Source organism: Papilio xuthus, unplaced genomic scaffold, assembly GCF_000836235.2.
Source record: "Papilio xuthus unplaced genomic scaffold, Pxut_1.1 DF827680.1, whole genome shotgun sequence".
NCBI lineage: Eukaryota > Metazoa > Arthropoda > Insecta > Lepidoptera > Papilionidae > Papilio > Papilio xuthus.
The window spans coordinates 2,144,731-2,166,133 of record NW_013530969.1 but is presented as its reverse complement, the minus strand read 5'-3'; the positions used below and the strand labels follow the sequence as shown (position 1 = coordinate 2,166,133).

The window sequence follows — 21,403 nt, the reverse complement described above, 5'->3', positions numbered from 1 at the left end:
GCCGTCTCTCTCGCACCCGCGACAACCAGTACCCCTGAACATCATTTATCATTTCTTTCTCTCGTTTCTTCTCAATGATAAATTCAATTCTCTTTCGGGATATGATTGTTCTTCGTTTTGTTGTTGTGTTTTATTGTGGGCACCGTCACGGACTTTGGTTTTTCGATCGGATTCCGATCAAAATGATCGCGAGAATTGGATTTCCATTTTAGATTTGGTGGCGCGAGTGATCGATCTCAGCGGCCGGGATACTCCGCAACTCAACCGGCACGATGCTATTGGTGTTATTTATCATTTGTAAATTATTGATTATATTATACAATTCTATGAATTATAATTGAGTTAAAGTTTAAACTACTTTAGATATCGTGCAATATTAATATTTGTGCTTTCCTAATTATTTTATTAGTTTTATTGTTCATCTATTTTTAGATGAACTTTCGTTTTATTGTACTTTATACATTTTGATATCACTTTAATAAAATTAATCTTAGGCTAAGGCGTTTGTGATCGGTGCTTATTTAGGTATGAGTATTTTTTTATATTATAAACTTACTCTTTGGTGAAACTGAACTTGTTCTTTGGTTATATAAATAAAATCAGGCACAAGTAACTCAATTCGAAATATGTTTTCTTTATTTAATTCCTTTGCTATTTACATGGCTTTAGAAAAAGACAATCAACAAATTCTAAATTTAAACTTAAAATACATTCTTTTCTTTCAGTCATTTTTAAAATATAGTTAGCATTTACAAACTTTCATATCTATCTATACAGCCGATCCGTGAAAAAATATTTGTTACTTTTTAATATATAATAGTTATACAGAAATCGATAATACATAATAATATCAAAGACGACACAGATAGTTATTTCATTAAATCAATCCCTTACAACTATTATCACTGGGCATTTGCTTATTATATTTTTACAAGTTAACTATCTAAATACCTCGAACTTATAAATTTACAATTATACAACCTATCTATCGTATTTTATTGGACTTGGTGCTTTGGCCATACTGGTCATAATGTGACCTTATTTAGTTACAATACATTCGAATTGAAAAACAAATGAAGAATATAATAAGTACATAGACAATTGAAAAGTGTCTTTAGAGACCGTGGTACATGTTTATAGAATAATTTGACAAGGAAACGGTTTTGTACATCATAAAAGACTTATAAATTACGAAAGGCTGCAATAAATCACTGTCAACAATACGGTTGACGAAATCCTCGGTGCATATCGAGTTGCTTAGAAATGACATTAGCCGACGGACAATGCTTGTGCGGGCACATGCCTCGCCTCCTCCAACATAATAAGACACTTCCCGCATAGCAAACGCGTACACTGTGTTTAAGGGAAATATACAACATGCCGTAAAGCTTTCAACTAGCGCTCTTTGTTAACAACTCTGTTGTTTTAACTTGTACGCACAGAAACGTGTCATCATAATTCTATTGTTGTCCGCAACAATGTTCTCGCTTACCGAATTAACTCTTCACTTACTATGTGCAGAGATCTGCTCCGACGGACGGCTGGCATATATTACATACAAATATTAAAAAATAACTTCTGACTATATACGTTAATTTTATGATTTTAATAAGCGTAATGCGAAGGCGTTTTGGCGCTTAAGTAAACTTTTCATTCCACGTTTCATTGTTTTCTTCCTTCGTTTTATCTGAACTTAGATTTAAATTTTACTATAGTATTATTCGTCGAATGAAGAGTTCCCTAAGCGCGATGTGGTCAGTATGCGGCGGCGGCGCCCGAGTGGTGCATCAAGTGATGATGGTGGTAGGGCTCCTGCGAGGGACACCACCACTCGGGCACGCCATGCGGCACCGCGGCCGTCGGCTGCTGGAACTGCGACCAGTGCCCTCCGAAGCCAATCTTGTTGTCCATCATGCCGTTGCCGCCAATGTTCGTGAGGTGCGGCGGTTGTGCGTGGTGCGGTGGCGCCGGCGGCCGATCGTATGGTTTGTGGTCATGGGGGCTGAGGTACTTGTCGTTGAGGCTTTCCAACTTGTCTGTAATGGAGGCGTGATGGTGCCCGTGGTGCGGCGCGTGCGGTTGCGGCGGTACAGGCGCGGGCGCAGGCGCAGGCGGGGCAGGGAGCGCTGGCGCGGGCGGGCTTGCGGCGCCGGCAGTGACACTAACGCTGGCGGCGGACGATGAGTCGTCGGCATCGCTGTCATAGCGCGGAGAGGCGTCTCCGGCGGCGCCGTGCACCTTCATGTGCTTGCGCAAGCTGGAGGGGTGCGTGTAGGACTTGTCACAACCGTGCACGCGGCAGTTGTACGGCTTGTCGGACGTGTGAACGTGTGAGTGTTTCTTTCTGTCCGACGAGTTGGCGAAGCGCCGGTCGCAGCCCGCATACTCACATTTGAACGGCTTCTCGCCTGCAAAAATAGATATTATGTTAAATCGTGTATATGTGGTAATAAACATTACTAACTTTGGTTACCTGAACTTGTAACCAATAGCTCGATAATTCGTTTCCTTCATGTAATCAAAAATAGTCGAGAGCTCCGAATGCAGATGTCCAATCACACAATAAATAATCAGATTTGCCCGTTGTTTATAGTTTACGAGCATAAATAAATATTCTCAACAATTGCATGGGTTACTTAACAAGCTCATAAATCATCTTTATAAGACGACTTTGTCACATCGTTGCAACAAAGCCCAGCTTTGGTAGAAACAAGTAGTGTATATTGTGCCTTAACACCGACGCCAAGGGAATGTTTACGCTCGTCACCAGATTGAGTTTTGACGTTTTGATACAAATTTAACATCACTAAAGCATTATGATGATAAACAATTAACAGGATAGTATTTGGCCAAACAGTTTGTGTTTGAATTACTTTTGTATTAGAAAATGTGTCAAGGTCTCATCTATTGTAAATATAGCGGAATAAAGAATAACCATATCAGAAATTATTTTGTATACCTTCACGCTTTTTTTGCTAATAAATTACAAGATAATGAGAACGTTAGTAAAGTCAAAATGAATTTCGCTATCTTGAAGAATGTAACAAGCATTTTAAAGGCGCCGCGATTCACGTAGACATACTTAATGAATCAATTATATAATATGATACAACTTAACGATTATTATTATTTCATAATATTGTTGTGTATATTTCGATATTGCTTTATTCTGTTCGAGACAGCTTCTCACGCATTGTGCGTATAATCATCACGAGCTCACCGAATCGTACTCTATATGAATAACATTGAATAAAATATATTACAAGTAAGCAGGCGTTCCGGCGGCGCGGCGAGGTCGGGTACACAACAAAACACTTTTCTTTGTCATGTTTACAAATAAACCTCTTCGGTTGTAATCCCCCTCATTGTGTTTGGTGCTCGAAGATCGCGTTGAGGAGGCACAGATGCTAATCTCAAGTGTCCGTTAACGCGGCAATAATAGGGCTCTTTAGGAGTTTCCTTACCGCGGATTTTTGTTACTTTGTCGAACGATGAATGAACGCATCGCACATTCTACGGCTTATTCTGAATTGTGATACTTCCTTTCTTGCATTATGACATTCGCCACTAAATATTTGCGAGTACAATGTATTGTAATCGAAGTTCGATGTGCAAATATGCGGAGAAGTACCTGCTCCCACGTACGTAGACATTATCTACCAAATTGTGGGTTTATAAAGGTAAAATAATTACCGAAACGATCGGCCGGTGATTTTATTTTGTGCGCGACTATAAAAACGTCTCGGTCCGGAACCCTAATGAGGTTAAGACAAGATAAAGGAGTCAAAAACATGTGTCGCCCGTCTAATTACTAATCGGTCTGTTCATCTCTGCTGGGTCACAAAAAAGGCCCGGAGACAAATGCTATTAGAATGGCGATGGCCTGTCGCTTGTCGCACGTGCCCGCCAAGCATTTGTCACTGTGAAACGATTTCAGAACTAATATTGTATTGTTTTACTTTTTTGATGTGGTTTCGTGGTAATATTAGTTTATAAAATTAGTTTTTTGTTAAACATAAAGTTGCGAATAAGCAGTGTGTGGGTAAAACTTGGATTTTATTACGGGCTATTAATTTAGTAACTTATGTAACGTACTTTAAAGTTTTACAATAGCAGAAAAAATAGTAGACAAAACAAATACTGTTTAGATTGCTGCCCCAACAGAGATTTGTCTCGAAAAGTAATAATTTCAAATGGGTTACATTTAAAAAAGTACCTCACTAAAGTAAAATTCAAATACATGCATAACGCTCAATACATTAGTAAAAATATTTGACGATGCAATAAGTAAGGAAAAACAGTTGCGGGGAATGTTCTTATCGTGAATTCGTTGCGAGCCGGCGTCGGACGGGCCCGGGACTCGCGGGTCCGGCGGACTCGCTGGGGTCAGATGTTTATCTTAAACGCCTGTATCACCCGCGGGAGACACTTTTTTGTAACGTTATAATCGATATGGCACGTTGCTAGTGCGTATACGGCTTTATAAAATGATATATGTCCTCAGTAATGTATCCAAAAGAAACAGACATACCAAAGCTTTTTGCCCCAATAACTCATTTTAATATTTATTTTTTAAAAAAAGAACCTGCATATTTAACAATTAAACCTTTTAATATGAGTATTCTTCTTCGAACAAGTCTGCCCAGAATTTTATTGTGAGCTTTTTCAGCTCAAAAATCTCAAGCTCTCTTGAAGTGAAATCGTTGATAATAATATTAAGTGTGGATGTAATTGAATGTAAATTTTAGTGACGATATCAAGCTTATTTTTTTATATCTTTGGTACAGTTTGCTATTAGTAACATTGTATGACAGTGTTTTGTTTGGCAAAGCTTACTGCCACTTCCAAATTGCTTCGGGTGTTGAATTACTGATGACTGTTTAAGTGCGTTCTGTTGTGAAAACATAGTTTTTAGAAACGGCGCGTTCAGGACGATTCGTAACCCGACACACCGCAGCCTTTGCACCCGGATTGTGTAAATGGCATTAGGTGAGTTTGGTGAAAAAACATCGCTTCTTCTGGTGTCAGGTTTAAAAGAAAATTGTGATATGTAAATTTGTTTGTTAATGTAGTTCGTCCGGAGATGAATTCTCTTTAGACTTGTTATAATGGATATTAGAAATCGCATGACTTTTCTTAAAGTAAAACAAGGAAATTTTTCAATGGGAAAAGTAGGTAGTATTAGAGCATAACGAAAATATTGCGTTATAAAGATTAAAATAAGTTACTTTAATCGAAGAACGAGATAAATTTATGTTTCTACTTATCATGCATTTTGTTACGACATCTTTTAATAATTGTTGACCAGTAAGACATTAAATTTTACTTGTCTTTCATCAGTACTACAAGAGAAATTTCATTGTACAATATTGACCCGAGAATGGTTATTGACTAACATAAATGTTATTGCATTGTTTTAATCGCTTAATAGCCGGCGCGGAATAGAGCGCGTCGGAGTTAATTCAATCCCGGACAGACAGGCGGTTAATGAGCGGCCGATGACTGGCCGATCACCGGCGCGATCGGCCACTCGGCCAACACGACCGCCCGACACGCCGACAGCCCACAGCCGACACACGACCCACTAAACTAATCTCTATACTAAATTATTAACAACTAAAATTGATTGTGTCTATAATGCGCGGCACGAACACGACTCGATCGATTCTTTTAATAATTTAAAAAGGTTACATCGTTTTTAAACTCGCGCTTATTGTTAAGACGCGTACAAATAAATCGATTGATTAGTGTATTTTTAATTGTCAGTCAATAAGGAGAAAATCTTTGTCTTAACAATAAATTAATCTTGTTTGATGAATTTATTTGTTTACTAGCAAAAGTTATCGATAAGTTATAACGATGCATTATGGCAAGCATATGTTTGACACTTCCTCGAAATCTTATTTCCATTTGTATAAGTATTTAAAAAGGTATTTTGTACCGAGTGTTTAATGATTTACGATGTTCCCTTTATTCGAAACGTATTTCGAATTAGAAAGATATATTAATATCTTCATTTTTTCCACATCTCAAAGAATACGGGCCCTCGGTTCGGAGAGCACAAAAAGAATAGTGCGCGGGGTCGGGCGCGGGGCGGCGCATTCGGCGCCCAACGACCGTGTGACAAGGTGCTTTATGCGGACGATTATGAGCGGACCGAATAATGTTCCGATACCCGATAAATATCTGCCAACTCATACAAAAGCATCCCAATAAAAATATAATAGTAAATGTAGCAACAACACTGGCCACAAACTGCACAGTCATATCTCGCCCGTGAATAATATTCAGAATGAAAACGTTGGGCGAGAGAAAGAAAATGTGGACAATGTTTTTGATTAAATAAATTACGATTGTTTATAAAGTTCGTTTGCACACAGTAGCCTTTTCACTCCTCTCGAAGATATGTATCGTCACTATCGGATTAAATTGTTAGAAGCTTAAAAGCTTATATAGAAATTCACTAAAACTTGACCTACACAGAAACTTGGAACCTACGTAGTTCACCTGAGGCATATTTCATTAATACCAATGGACCCATTGTCGTTTGAAAACTTGCGAAACGGTGTTTACCATGAAAAAATCTGTTTTTTTTAAATATATTCATAGTTACAATATGAAGCCAAATATACTCTACGACTTAATCGTTAGTAAAAAGCACAAGTTTTTAAACATAATTCTGCAGTAAACTGGTTCGTTTATTATGAATGCAATTTATGGAGGTTAATAAACTTATTATATCTGTGTATACATTTAAATGAGATTTACGAAATAGCTATTGGTATTAAAATAAAAAAAAACCGGAACTGAAATGGAAAACATTTCGAAGAGCTATTACGTTTCTTTATGAGATAGGAAGAAATAGTATCGCATTTAGCTGTCTAGCCGTTTTACGAGTAAATTAAAGTGCCAGTGTCGCTGTACTGGCGGAAACTGAGAACACGATTCGTCTTGCTCTGATAACTATCTGTTGAGAGTGCGAAAAAGAGACATCTCCATTTTAGTAAGCGCCGCCGGAAATCATGTTTTCTATTTGGTAGGTCTGAGCTAAAATTTTATGTCGGAAGCGGGAATTGTGTCGTATATTTTCTGTCGGAAAAAAATGAATGTCAAATTTTGTTTAGAAATGCATGTAATTAATGTTTGTTATTTCCCTAATGATATGAAAATCCATTTATCTGTCATTAACAACGTTGTTTAATAAAGATATGCTAATTAATAATAATTGTATTTTTCTAAATTATGCTAACGCGTCGACATAATGTTACAAATATTTTTAAACCAATTTATAACCTGGGAAATGGTTAACGTAGTTAAATATTAACTAACGGTTTTCCGGTGCGCTTAGACCGTAACTTAAATTATTTTATTGTTGTTTTACGTCAATTTCCATACTTCGAAAAATGTTTAAACTCAAAATGCCATGTTTTGTTGTGTTTCATTGCGATGTTCTTATGGTCATTTCTAGCTCCATCATCAGATCAGCACCATCTCATAATAATATGCCATTGTCACACGATTTACATGTATACAAAATTCCACCTCAATCAGTAACTAGGAAGTGATTTTAATTAAATTTGCGAGATTTGATGAAAATACAGTAATGTAATAGTCTATGTAAGATATAAATATACTTTGTTGTAGATAAAATATACAAAATAATAGTCACATACAGCAAATAATGTCTTATGAATTTCAATAATTTACTAAAAAAAATATTACTGTGAGAATATATAAACTGTATTAGTTCATTGCCATGACAGTCGATTTTTTGTCGTGTATATAAATATAATATAGCACAAGGCAGGTGTAGTTTTGGTGAATAAGTACAAAACGAGAGCGGGTACGGTCTTCAATCTGTACGTCCGTACGTCAAGCGTTTTGACAGCCCTAACCGGCATCATCGCCGGGTCAAGACGGAAAAAAAATAACCCGCAACACGTCGGACGTACCAGATTTTTGTTTTTAACATGTTTTGAGACTGCCACACGTATAATTACTCGTCAACTTGATCCTAGATATTTGATGATGCCTAACATAAAGGTTTTGACACAAATATTATTTTGCACTAACGGTTGCCCGCGACTTTGTCAGCGCGGAATTAAATAATAAATAATTCAATAAAAGTTCCGTGAAAATGGATTTAATAATTTTGGAAATTACCCGGACCAAACGCGGTTTTGCAGGCATACAAAAAATTAAAAAAAAATGCAAATACATCATATTCGCGAATTATGTTTTTTTCTCGATTTTACATACAGACACTCCAACTTTATTGATAGTATGTGACTGCTATCTAATAACATCAAGGCAAGCAAAGTCCAGAAGTTGTAGTATCAGAAAAGTCGCGTTAAGTTAGAACTGGTAACAACGTTCTTTATGTGATAACTCAGTGTTCAAGCCATTACGTATATATCATAAAATTATTGATAACCCTTCCCTCTCTGTGAGTAAGATATTAAAAATAAAATCTTGAACTTATTGCATGATTTGAAAATACAGATAATGTAATTCATTTCTTCAATGACGGGGTTTATTAATTGTTGATGTTAGTATCATATTTCCCGGTATTAGGGTTTAAGGAGAAGACATTCTTATCGATACATTGAGTTATGTGTTAGTAAAGTATGGATAAGTCACATGCCTTAAAATAATTAAAATAATGTATTAATAATAATAAGACGCAAATTAAAAACAGCGAATAATTGATAACTTTAAATCTTTAAGATGTTAGAATATCTCATTTCGATACAGTTGTTAATGAGGAATAGGTCTTAAGATATAAAAATAAACATTTAAAATCCATAAATATAATAATTTCGCGGTGTTTGTGAGCTGTCCAATAAATCGGTGGGAAAATGTATTTGGTCCGACCCGGCCGTGTCCACTCAACACCCACGCTGGCTCATGTTTCAGCCTCCGGGCGTATTTTTGGACAAACCAATATATCTAACGAATATTAATGGGCCTTTTTTTGTTTTTATTTCGTATTTAATTTTTGAGACACACACTCACGCGCCCACATTCCGATAATTCTTGTCAGCATAGTGATCGCGTTTTTTCTATATTGAATCGTTTATGGTCGATTTATTTAAACAAAACGTTAAACTGGGTACTCAGAGTGATGTCTATAGAAATTTAATAAAACTTAGGAACGCTTTGATTTCTTGTCTGTTAGTTAATGATGTTCGAAAACAACACTAACATTGAATAGTATGTACAAAACAAAAACATTGATTCGGGAAACAGTTTTTATTGTGATGTTAACATTTCGATTGTCATCCAATTCCAGTTCCTCAGATCGCATCATGACTCCGGGCATCGCGGAGCGACGGGCGCGACTGAATGTGCGGAATGTTTTATTTAAATGCTTTTGACACAATGGACCGGTGTTGGCATTTCGAAATGTGATCGATTCTAGAAACTATTTATTTTGCAGGAAATAGCTATTACGAGGAAATATTCTTATTTTAGTAGGACGCTGTCGCATTCAGTGTCCCTAATTATTGGTTTCATAAGCCTTGGCTTAGATATTTCATACCAAATTTAAAGGAATGGGCTCACTTAGTTATCCAATGACGCAAAATAGTGCATCAAATGTTGGGCATCAAAATCTTTAATAGTTGTTCTCAGTTTAGTCCTATTTATAATTTCCTTTATATGAATGTAGGTCGTATCTCTCTTGTCTTATCTTAGTTGGAAAAAAAGTTCTTAATATTATTAAATCAGTACAGCAGCGAAATAAATCCTTACTTTGTTTTTAGAACCGCATCAAAAGGCAATGAGGGCCACTTCTTGGCCATTCTAAAGTCTATAACTAACGCTGAAATGCCGGCTTTCGTCACGTCTCTTGTACATACATTGACAGGGACAAGGTGTTAACGAAAAAACACATGAATGATTCAGCGAGACCTCCGCAGTATCCCTACAAGAGTAAAGAATTTCGCACAGTTGCTAACATCAAAGAGTAAATACTTTTTCTTCACGCATTGAAAACGTCTGATAGGTCATTTAATTTAATGAGGATTCTATTGCATGCCACACCGTTTAAATAGATGAGTTTTAATGGAAATATAAAGTAGTTTTTTTTTTAAATAAAGAGAATTTATAGCCGTCATGAGCTATATTTTTAGCTTTAAGAATGATATACTAAGACACATAGGTGAAGTCAAAAAGACGAGTCCAAAACAGATATGTGTATCTTCAAAATATCAGCGTTTTATGACATTTCAGGATGTTTTATCTTAAATAATTAAACGAAAAAAGTACACTTTTACTTGTTGGACAAAAAAAAACAGAAGAAAATTCTCGTTAGGTAATATAAAATAGAAGAGCCTTATGCAAAAGCAAAGGCAGTAAAGTGTCAAAAGGAATGATGGCAATAAGATAGTGAGTAGCGAGCGTAGGCCGCGCCAGCGCCCCCTAGCGCCCGCGTCGCGCTAGCTCATCCCGTACAAAGCTCAACCATTGTTACGTTGAATCGCTCACAATTTATGTTGTCCTGGTATCGTAATTTAACACGTGGCAGAACTTGTATCTCATATAAAGTTAATTTAAGTGTTACCTGTACATAGACACACAACGTTAACAATTTTGTTGTCATTTTACTCAGGATTTTAAGGTTATTTAAAAATATAAATAAATCAAGATTTTTATAACAAAGTTGTATTTGAATTTAATATTATACTTTGATTTAAAAGTACATACTTAGTGGTTTAAAAACGTGTGTTTAGATATATATTGATGGTAGCTAATGAGTTATATTTATTACAAGATTTAGCACCGTTATTAAAATAATAGTATTCAATTTAGGTTTACGGCCGTATGTAATAGATGTGAAAAAACTACAAATAATGGATAATGTATCGGTAGAAATATTTTCTTGCCGTATACTATTTAATTCATTATTCATTAGTGAGGGGCTCGATGCGGGTGGCAGAAATAAACGCAGTACGACCTCGCAAAAAATCAGCCGCGGCATGATTTAGCCACATATAGACAAGGAGGAATGGCATTAATAGATTTTTTACTAGATTTATTCTTGATAAAGAGTTTTATTAATGAAATGAACTTTTATATAAGTACTATCTTATACTATCTTGACTATTTTGTCATGACAATTATGACTGTAATGTTTTTATGAGCGATGGCATTGTAATCAACTAATTGCTTAAAAACGATTATCGATTCAAGATTCGTATCGTATTAAAAAGTATCGAGTCGTGTTAGGAGCAGCGCGCGGGCAACGCACGCGGCCGAACGCGTTCCCCGAGCGTTTTAATGGCGAGAGAAGGTTTTTGCCCGCGCTCCGGAGCCCTGTTCGCACCATCGCTTTGACATTTAGCGAAATTGTTGAAAAATAAAAGATTTTCACGTATTCCTGTTAAAGGTATGGCCGAAGTCGGTTTTTGTACCGTTGCGCTTTTACCGACGCGGACTAAATCGAGACCTGGGCGTCCGTAAAAAATCGTTTTGATTCCCTTTGTCATTCGAAATATGAATCGAGAACGGTGTCTGTACGATAGGTTATGCAGCCTATGGGGTGTTGTCAACACGGTTGTTGTGTAAGAACCATAGAGGGGCAAGGAACAAAGGGGATAAAAAAATAAGGCGCTTAAACGCTTTTATTATCTATGTAGGTGACAATAAACATCGGTGCAAGGGGTGGCGGGTCTTCTTGGACGTGGGTGTATGTGTGCGTATGTAATTGATAGGTGCGCTTGTTTTGTGTGTGTGCGCGGAGGGTTGCGAGAGCTGATGCCTGATGGCTCAGACACGCCCACCCAATAATTGCCCTCAATGTCACTAATAAAAATATTACTTTATTAGGATACGATGATTTTTTTCCATTAACTACAGCAAAGTGTATCGAACGTTCAGCGATAGGATCTCATTTAATTTGAAAACAAAAGTTGTGTTACAATTTAATTTGATATTACGAAATAAAAAAATGCATCTACCAAAATAAAAAATTACATTTAAAATGTTATTAGACATCGATTTCCAATTTTGGTATTAGTGGGTATATTTATAAAATTTTACTTTATGCACAAAATCAAAACATATAAAACTCAGTATAAATATGGACCCTATTTTATTTTAATACACACGGACATTCACATTTTATTGTAGTAAGTTTTTTATACAATTCACCAATCCGGGACAGATGGTACTGGGCGCTCATAAACACCTTTTGAAATGCGCTCCTCCGTAATGGGGTAACAACATTATCATATGTGGCAAAATGGCCGAAACATAATGTCGCTTCTCCTCAAATATATATTATATTAAACTAGCTGTCGCCCGCGACTCCGTCCGCGCGGAATAAAAAATAGATTTTAGCCGATTTTCAGACCTACTCAATATGCTCACAAAATTTCATGAGAATCGGTCAAGTCGTTTCGGAGGAGTATGGGAACGAAAATTGTGACACGAGACGATTTTATATATAAGATGTATATTTTAGCTGAAATATTTAAGGACACAAAAACACTAAATTAAACAAATAGTAAATAGAATACAAACGAAAAGATTACTTTCAAAAAGATAGTTTACGCGTTTGTTCCGTGTAATCTTCTCTACGGCTGTAAAAAAAAACACGGGACTTTTCATTGCAACTAGCTTATGTATAGGGGAGTAATATTAGACTATTTTTTTTAAATCCACACTGGCGAAAGTTGTGGCCAACAACTTGATATACATACATATAATACATAAAGTTTATTATTGATCTTGTCCATCATTAATTATTATATTTTTAAATTACTTAAATTACTAGCTGTCTCTCACGACTCTGTCTGCGTAGTATTAGTAAAAAAACTTAATTTATAGCCTATGTGTTTTTCCAGGCTATGTTCTACGTCCATGCCAAATTTCATCCAAATCCGTTGAGCCGTTCTTCTAACAAACAGCCATCTATAAATCTAAAATTTAGCATTTATAATATTGCTAAGATTATTATGTAGTATAAAAAGTCTTCTGTTTCCATTATGTAGGATGATACCACGACCACACAGAAGACAGGCGTGAAGTGGAAACAATTCCGCGTTTCGTCTGATGAGTGTGCGTCCCGGAGCCCTAATTTAGTCCTCTTTCCCTTCCTACCCTTTTTCTCAAAAGATGGGAAGTGGTAGTGGACTTTCCGAATGAGAGGATGCATTGAAGGGACAAAATATTTTCTTTCTGTGCATCCTCTACTCCGTCGATTAAAGGTAGGCAACGCATATGCAATTGCGTATGTCTAATGGCAACGGTCACTTCGCTATATCAGCGATTTCAGGTGGCCGCTCGCTCGTTTGTCACCTTATGTTATAAAAAAAAGATAATTTAAAAATATATTAGTATAGTAAGTTGATTTTTCAAGAACAGATACTTTCATAAATATTATTGTGTTTGTTCCAGACACTAGATTATTAGTTGTCATAAAAAAGTGTAATGAATGTTTATAAGTATCAAATGAGATGCGAACATAATGTGCAGTTGAGTGTATTGTTTAGTTAGAGGCAATAAACGGGCGAGGAGTGCACTCGACGGCATCGCGTTCACAATACCCATTGCCGACCGCAGGGCAGGGGCGGCCGCGGCAAGGGTTCCGTATTGTTTGCAAAATATTTTGAAAGCGTCATTTTATACGGCGTATTAGCCAAGCAGTGCATCTGATCGGGGGTCGTCTTCGAGTTCAAATCATATCATCATTACGCCATTGTAAGGCCCCTCACCCCAACCAGTCGTGCAGAGCTGTATCTGACAAAGACAGAGGGATGGTTACTTTTTATTGTAGCTGGTAAAAACTGTGTGACCTCATACCATAGTAGATTGAATACATAGTACGCTTTTTATTTAGGCTACGGATTGTTTCCATTTTTGACCGATTCAAAGGATATTATTTACTTTTGTTTTGTTTTTAACGATACATATGTGTTCGTAGTGTTGCAATTCAAAATAATTAATTTCTTATTTACAATAATTGCAATTTATTTAAGTTAGCTTAAAAACGCATTGAAAGTCACTGGGCGTTTTACATACTTATAATTTTTAACAGATAGAGTCGTTTTAATCTAGAATTTAAAAATTTCGCTACGAATGTATATTTATATAGACAAATTCGCACAAATAAACTAGCAAGTATTTTTTAAAGTGTTATAATTTGATAAAAACATACATTTATTTAATAAATGTACGTTAGTGAGAACAAGGTGATCGTGAGTCAGTGGGCGGACTGCGCCGGCGGGCGCCTTCGGGATTGTCTTAATCTTAAACTTTACAAACTATTTGACAACATTATAAATATTCCACATAGTGTCCGGTTTTGAAATATATCGAATATCAATTATTCCAGGAAATATAAATCAAAGAATTCACTAAACATATTATGATTGACATATAAACTTAATTTAGGCTCATTCAGTTCATTTTTTGTAACATTATTTTCTCATTGCATCTAACTTTTTTCTGTCACTTTTACTTGCATAAACAATGCACATAATATTATATATATCTTAAAGTAAAACATATAAATATTAGCATAAGCAACAAAGCAATAAATATTGTTATAGAGAGACTTACTAATATTATAAATGCGAATGTTTGGATGGATGGATGTTCATTTGAAGATATCTTCAGAACCGCTGAACGTATCCTGCTGATATTTGGCATAGACGTATAACATAGTCTGGAAGAACATATAGGCTACTAATTAAGTTTTTTCTTTAATTCCGCGCGAAGGGAATCGCGGGCGACAGCTAGCTTATAATAATTAAATGCAGTTTACCGCATGACGTGTCATCACTATACTGTGTTACGTTATAGTATACAAGATGAGCATTCATAAAGTTATTTTATCATCAAATTGATACGTAACGTAAAACGATGGCAAATAAATTGAGCTACCGAGTTTTGAACTCGCTATATCATGTGTCTTCGAACAAGTTTATAAAAGTATCAGTTACCTCCGAGCATTCATAACCAGATCTTTGTCAGATAAAAATATAAATCGGAAATAATAAAATTATAATTCCTTGAATACAATAACAATTATTTGAATAAAAGGGACGATCTCATAAACTACAAGTATTGTATCGATTGAGTATTATGTACTAAAAAAATGCCATGACTTTACATTTAAGAAAATCGGATTAAGAGTTTTTTAATGGAATGAAAATTATTTTGATGACTGGTTTTATCCTTAATTAGCCTTTGAAGTTTTTATTCGGGATGCGCAATATAATAAACATATTTTAAGAATGTCTATAAATCTAGCCTAATAGAATGAACACTTAATATGTTTAACAGCTCAAGATACGTTGTCCTAACATTGTACGATTTGTTTCAAATTGTTTAACAATTGCGTAATATCGATTCAAAAAATATTACGAAGGCATTATGCTCGATTCATTAAAGAATAATAGAATTCGACTTCCAAGTCGCTTTTGTACCGGAGACACATCGAAGTTAATTTATAGTCATCCATAAAACAATTCTTCAAAGTTCGCCACAAAAACAGCGGAGCTATTCACGAGCCCGTATGAGATAATAACGGACAGGACAAACGTTGGGACGCAACGCTAGACAACACCACTCAAAAAATGTACATAATAAAACCAGATGGCCACACTCCACGACGCCGGACTATACAAATTCTTAGACCGTTTATTCGAAAAACGACATTTAAAGTTAAGTACTTTACGAAAATGTCGCGAGCGAGCGAGAGGGTGCGCCCGAGGCGAGACAGCGAACCCGGACATTTTAATTTATGACGTCTTTTTTATTTAACTCTACACAATACCGATGAATCTTTCGACTAGTAATAAATTGAAAAATGGTGTTTCTAAGTATAAGTGTTTTTGTTCAGAGATGATCGTACCGAGAAACGGACTTCACAAGTTGACGATGTAATCATTATCAGAGGACCGCGTGTTGTGGTTGTCATTTGATGGTATCGTGTTAGAGCGATAGTGTGGTTGGTGTGATCGTGTCACATGGATGCAAAGCTACCGGCTACCGGTGACACGGCAGCTCGGCCACGGGGCGTCTCGTTATAGATTAATGACGATCAAAACATTTCGGCAAATTGACACCGACAGGCAACGACACGGTCTTTTGACCTTATAATATTATTTAGCGTTTAATTTTGTTCAAATTCAATAATCAAGGGTAGGCTAAAGATATTATAGTAAAGCTATAACAATTAATAACCTGTATAGTAGAATTATTAGTGGCCATAAAAATAAACCGTTATGGATTATGACCATTAACTAAGAAAAGGGCAGAAAGCTTATATTACGATGGATTTTCACTTACCGGTATGAGTCCTCTTGTGTATCTTGAGATTCTCCGACCTCGCGAACACTTTCCCGCAACCGGGGAAAGGGCAGGGGAACGGCTTCTCTCCCGTGTGCACTCGGATGTGATTGACGAGCTTGTACTTCGCTTTGAACGGTCTTCCATTCCGTGCACAACCCTGCCAGAAACAGGCGTGCGTCGTGCACTCTGGCCCTCCGACGTGTTCGACAGTTAGGTGGGTCACGATCTCGTGCATGCTGGAGAACAGTTTGTTGCACATTTTGCGAGGCGGCGGCTGTTCCGGGTCGAGCCATTGGCAGCGCATGTCGCGCCGAGGGGGAGCGCGCACGTAGCGCAAGAAGGCGTGCGGCGCGTGCGCGTGCGCATGCGGCACCAGCGGCGGTGGCCCTCCCTGGTAGTGCACGTCGCCGCGCCACTCCCAGCTCTGCTCGAGCGGTTGCTGCGGAAATAGCTCCCCGCAGCCGCCGTAGTCGCGCAGATAGCCAGGCTGATATGAGTGCAGCGGGTATGGCTGATAGTGCGGCGGGTGATGCGGCGGAGGATGCGGAGCGGCGGTGCGGTGTTGTGCACCCACGCCGCACGCCGGCTGCGGCGACATCTTCAGGCCATAGGAGGCGAGGTGCGCATGGTTGGTCTCCAGGAACGCATTCATGGCGGGGGTGGCCGGCACCGGCGCATAGCCCCATTCGCCCGCCACCATCCACGCGGCGGGTCTTCCCCGCTGATAAGCCTTCTTGCAAAATCCTCAATAGTGTAGATGTCGGGGGCTCCACACGTCTAAGTGTGAACGTGACTGATAGGGTTTGCTACCATTTTTCTTCGTTTCGATTGTGACGGCGCCCTGTTAATGATAAAGACTTAAATGAACAAAAACATTAAAACAATTAGCACGGTTACCTGCTCATTCGTAAAACACACAAGCAGACCTAACCCAAAATTATATTAACCATCCGAAACAAATTCAAAGCCATTTCTCAATATAATAACGCGCACCCATAGCTGGCATCGAACATTTATTTATAACAAAAAAAAATTGTGAGGCAGGCACTTTTGGACATTAAATTTAAACTGGATAAATTTATAGGACACTTTTATATGTCTGAGACAAAAATTCCAATTGTATTCGTGTATATTTAATTTTCGTTTATTTGTTAGACAGCGTCCAATCTCTTTTATTACGGAGGTTTAGCAGCCGTAGTTTATTAAAATAGTTTTATGAATGATAAAACCTGTTGTACCGTGCAGGCGAGCGACAGCCTCTATATTACATCTACAAGTCCTTTTTTATGTTTTAATATTTTAAGTATAAAATATGTCACGGCATTTGGTTTCACGCACCACGTGGGCACATGATGATATTATAAAATAGTAATTAAATCGTGGATTTATAATGTATTTTAATATCATTTATTTTAAATTTTTCATTAAACCAGAACGCATAAGGAATTTTTCTGAATTCTTAATTAAAAGGTCAATGAATATGTATCTTGAAGCCGCTTGTTGATAATTTCCCTAAATATAAAAACATCTCTTGTGATTTGGTACCAAACTTTCTTAATATTTAAACAAAAAAAAAATTAAAACAAATGTAATTAAAAAGTAAACCCTTTGCAATAAATGTTAGTAGACACTGATTCTCAAACATTTTGCTGGACACAAAAGTTTAAGATTAGCCAATTCTGTTCTCAATATGTCAATCAAGCTGTTTCTACTTACGTAGGTGTAAGCAGTTAATCGCATTATTCACAAATAATGTTGTTTGTGAGTTGTTTGTGGCACTTCATGGCAGAACGGAGCCCGTATGGAAGGCCAGAGTTACCTGGGCCCGTTAAACAATGTCATTCTTTAGATATACATCTAATCTTTTCGTTATCTGTGGACTCCCCGCCGTGTGGCCGCTTCATCACAAAGCAACGGGTTGACAGATCTCCACAGACGGACGTCAAGCTATACAATATTAAAAAAAAACAACGGCAAAGGATTCTGCCCCTTAAATCCATGCTTAATAACATTCGTTTAGCATTTTTGAGCAGCAAATCTTAGTTTGCCGCGATTTTTGCAGCTGCTACGGGACCGATTTCCATAGTTTCAAGGAATTAGTTTTAATCACATTAGGCGTGCTATTGAGACGCGAAATACTCCTTTAAGCCAATCTGTTTAAGGGATTTTTCGCTACATAAAATCACAGATGCCGATAAAAAACAAACCCGCAGATAAATGTATAAGTAGATTAGAAAAGTTGTATTTCTTTTGTTCATTAATTAGAAAGCCTAAGATGAAAACAATTTTGCTACAAAATAGTCTGCTTTAGTTTCTTATTTAAACATAACTTTTATTCTTAGGCATACTACTAATTGAAAAGATAAACATAAATATTTATTATAAAGCCCATGTAAAGTTTTAATAATATTAATTTTGCGCATTTATTTTATAATTGAAAGCCATCAAGTTTTTCTTCTAATATTAGGATTTTTCGGAACAAAAAATAAATGTAAAGAACAAAATTAAATTTTGAAATTTAAAACAAAAATAAATTTTGATTTAATTTAAGAAAATTTGTAAAAAGTAGTAATTGAGTAAAAAAGAAAGATTTTTGTAATATCTTTATTGTTGAACGATATTACAATTTCTTAGAAGATTTCATTTAACAAGGTTATTTACGGTAATTATCCAATATATTTTTTTTATAAATTCTATACATATGTAAATAGAGAAAATGTTTGTGTGTCCACGCATTCCTAATTTGATGAAATTGATGAGATGAAATGAAATCTTGGTAGGAAATTCTAACGTCAAAGAAGATTTTTTTATGCTTATTGTCTAAAAATCACAATACTTTTCGCTTTTAATTCATTATAAAATAACTTATTGTGAGTGCGTTTTATTATTTCTTTCCTGTTTTTTTATTACTAGAAGTAACTTCATTTTCAAAGATTCAAATTAGGAATTTGTAAATTTATTAATTGTATAAGGCCAATAAACATATAAAAGTTTTATTAATTCCTGGCTGTCCCTGCGACTTCATCCGCGAGGAAATAAAAAAACTTAATTAGTAGCCTATATGTTCTTCCAGACTATGCTCTACATATATGTCAAATTTTAGCGTCAACTATGCAGTCATTCTCGCGATACCTTCTAACAAACATCCATCCGTCCATACATCAAAACATTCGCATTTATATTATAGTAAATTTACATTACATAATGTAACTAAGTTTTCATATAAGGCAGAAAACGCTTGTAGCTAGTGTACCTAAGTACTTAATGCCGTCGGCTCGTATTTTCCGTACGTTGTTATGAAATTGTTATGAAAAAATACGTTCTTGTGAATATTAGTAATTTTAATGTAAATTTGCATGTTTTATCAATACTAGGAAAATACTCGTACTATAGGACATAACAAGTATTTAAGATCTTACTAATATTATAAATGCGAATGTTTAGATGTATGGACGGATAGTAGATATTTGTTAGAAGGTGTCTCTGGACCAGCTGAACGGATCTCGATATAATTTGGCATACATATATAAAATAGCCTAGAAGAACACATAGGCTACTTATGTTTTTTTAAATCTCGCGTGGACAGAGTCGCGGGCGACCCTTACTTATATAACAAGGCGGTTTATTTGTTTACAAAATAAGAATAATTTGATTAAAGACAAAACTTTTATTTATTATCTATGTTAATGTTATAGGATTAGATAAGAGAAAAGATTAAAATGTTTGTTTGTTTGCATTGAATAAGCTCAGAAACTACTGACCTGAAAAGTTCTTTCACTATTGAGAAGCTACACTATACCCGGGTGACATAGACTATATTTATAACTAGATTTTATTTCGATAATCGAAGTCGCGGGAAACTGCTAGATTAATAAGTGTACTAACCTTATCAAAATTAAGCTGTTCTACTCCTTCTATCTTATTCTATAAATTTCTAAATAGTTGCTGAAGACGAATACCATGCGGTGTCTATTACAAATTCTTCGGATAGATATTTTATAAGTTTTTTTTAAATTAATATTTATTATAAACTTCATTGATTATAGTAAATTTTATGCAGTTTTATGACGTGCTTCCAATCAAAATATTTAGGTATAAATGAAAAGATATGCGATATGAAGCCCCAGACTACGTTATTCATATAGGTCTTGAACTACTTTAAATTATCAATAATATCTTTCAATGGTAAATGTAAACAGTTAATTGTCCAGTTTACAAGAAAATACACTAAAATCACATAACCGTGTCATAATAAGATGTGATAAAATATAAATAAATAGAGATTGGAATGTCTCAATGTAAACATTTCTTATATGTAAACAAGGGGGGTGAAAATCTTACCTGATAATAACGAAAATCCAAGGTTAGCCTACAACAGCGTGGGGCAACACTACAATTTACAAGTTTTATCGATCGGCACTATGACGCAGGCACTCACTCAACCTATAAACTCTACGTTATTACTAAAAGTACCAAAATATATTCGATTATTGTTGGGCGAGTTATCACAGGTTTGGCGCGTCGTTATAATCTCGTATCAATTTTGTTACGGGTACGGTTCACGCGATGCGATTTCCTCGGCATCGGTTCGCCGATCGTTTTGTCACGCGACGATGTCGTCTCGTAAGATTGAAAGCCCTCGCGACGTGGATCCACCGACTCCGCTGAGGCTCTCAGCATGACTGCGGGCTCCCGCGACGCCGCCCCTCGCCCAAGCCCGAGCCGACATGCTGCTTCTTACGAACATTTTGTGAACGGGTCCGCTCCGAAGGCGCGAACGCAGCCCTGCGCGCACACTAAGGGCGGGACGGCGAGAACTTTTTCGTCCAATAATACCAACGACGGAGCGAGCCGACACTGTACTACCGTCTCGCTCACTCGTAAGTTAAAAGACGAAGTGTAAATGAAACAGAAAATTTCGAGATTACACTAACGATCTTAAGTAGAAAATTTCTTAGTGTTGGTGCCGTAATGTGTTCGTTTTATCAGATTTACGTTGAAAGCTCTCTGTTAGCTTTCGAGGGCGCCAGATCTCGTCGCTCGCTCTCGCTTACTTGTTTAGACGTGAGTTCGAAAAGGATAGATGAAGACGGGGAAATGT

The 21,403-nt window shown here is 36.5% G+C and overlaps 1 protein-coding gene across 1 annotated transcript; it reads right to left on the bottom strand.

The window, feature by feature from the left end:
• Positions 1-650: 650 nt before the first annotated feature.
• Positions 651-21,028, bottom strand: opa (Zic family member odd paired). Its single transcript, XM_013311863.1, has 3 exons — positions 20,644-21,028; positions 16,300-17,143; positions 651-2,408 (listed from the first exon to the last, which is right to left on the bottom strand). The coding sequence occupies exons 2-3, from the start codon at positions 17,000-17,002 to the stop codon at positions 1,756-1,758; spliced, it is 1,356 nt and encodes a 451-aa protein (XP_013167317.1). The 5' UTR covers positions 17,003-17,143; positions 20,644-21,028; the 3' UTR covers positions 651-1,755.
• Between the last annotated feature and the right edge of the window lie 375 nt (positions 21,029-21,403).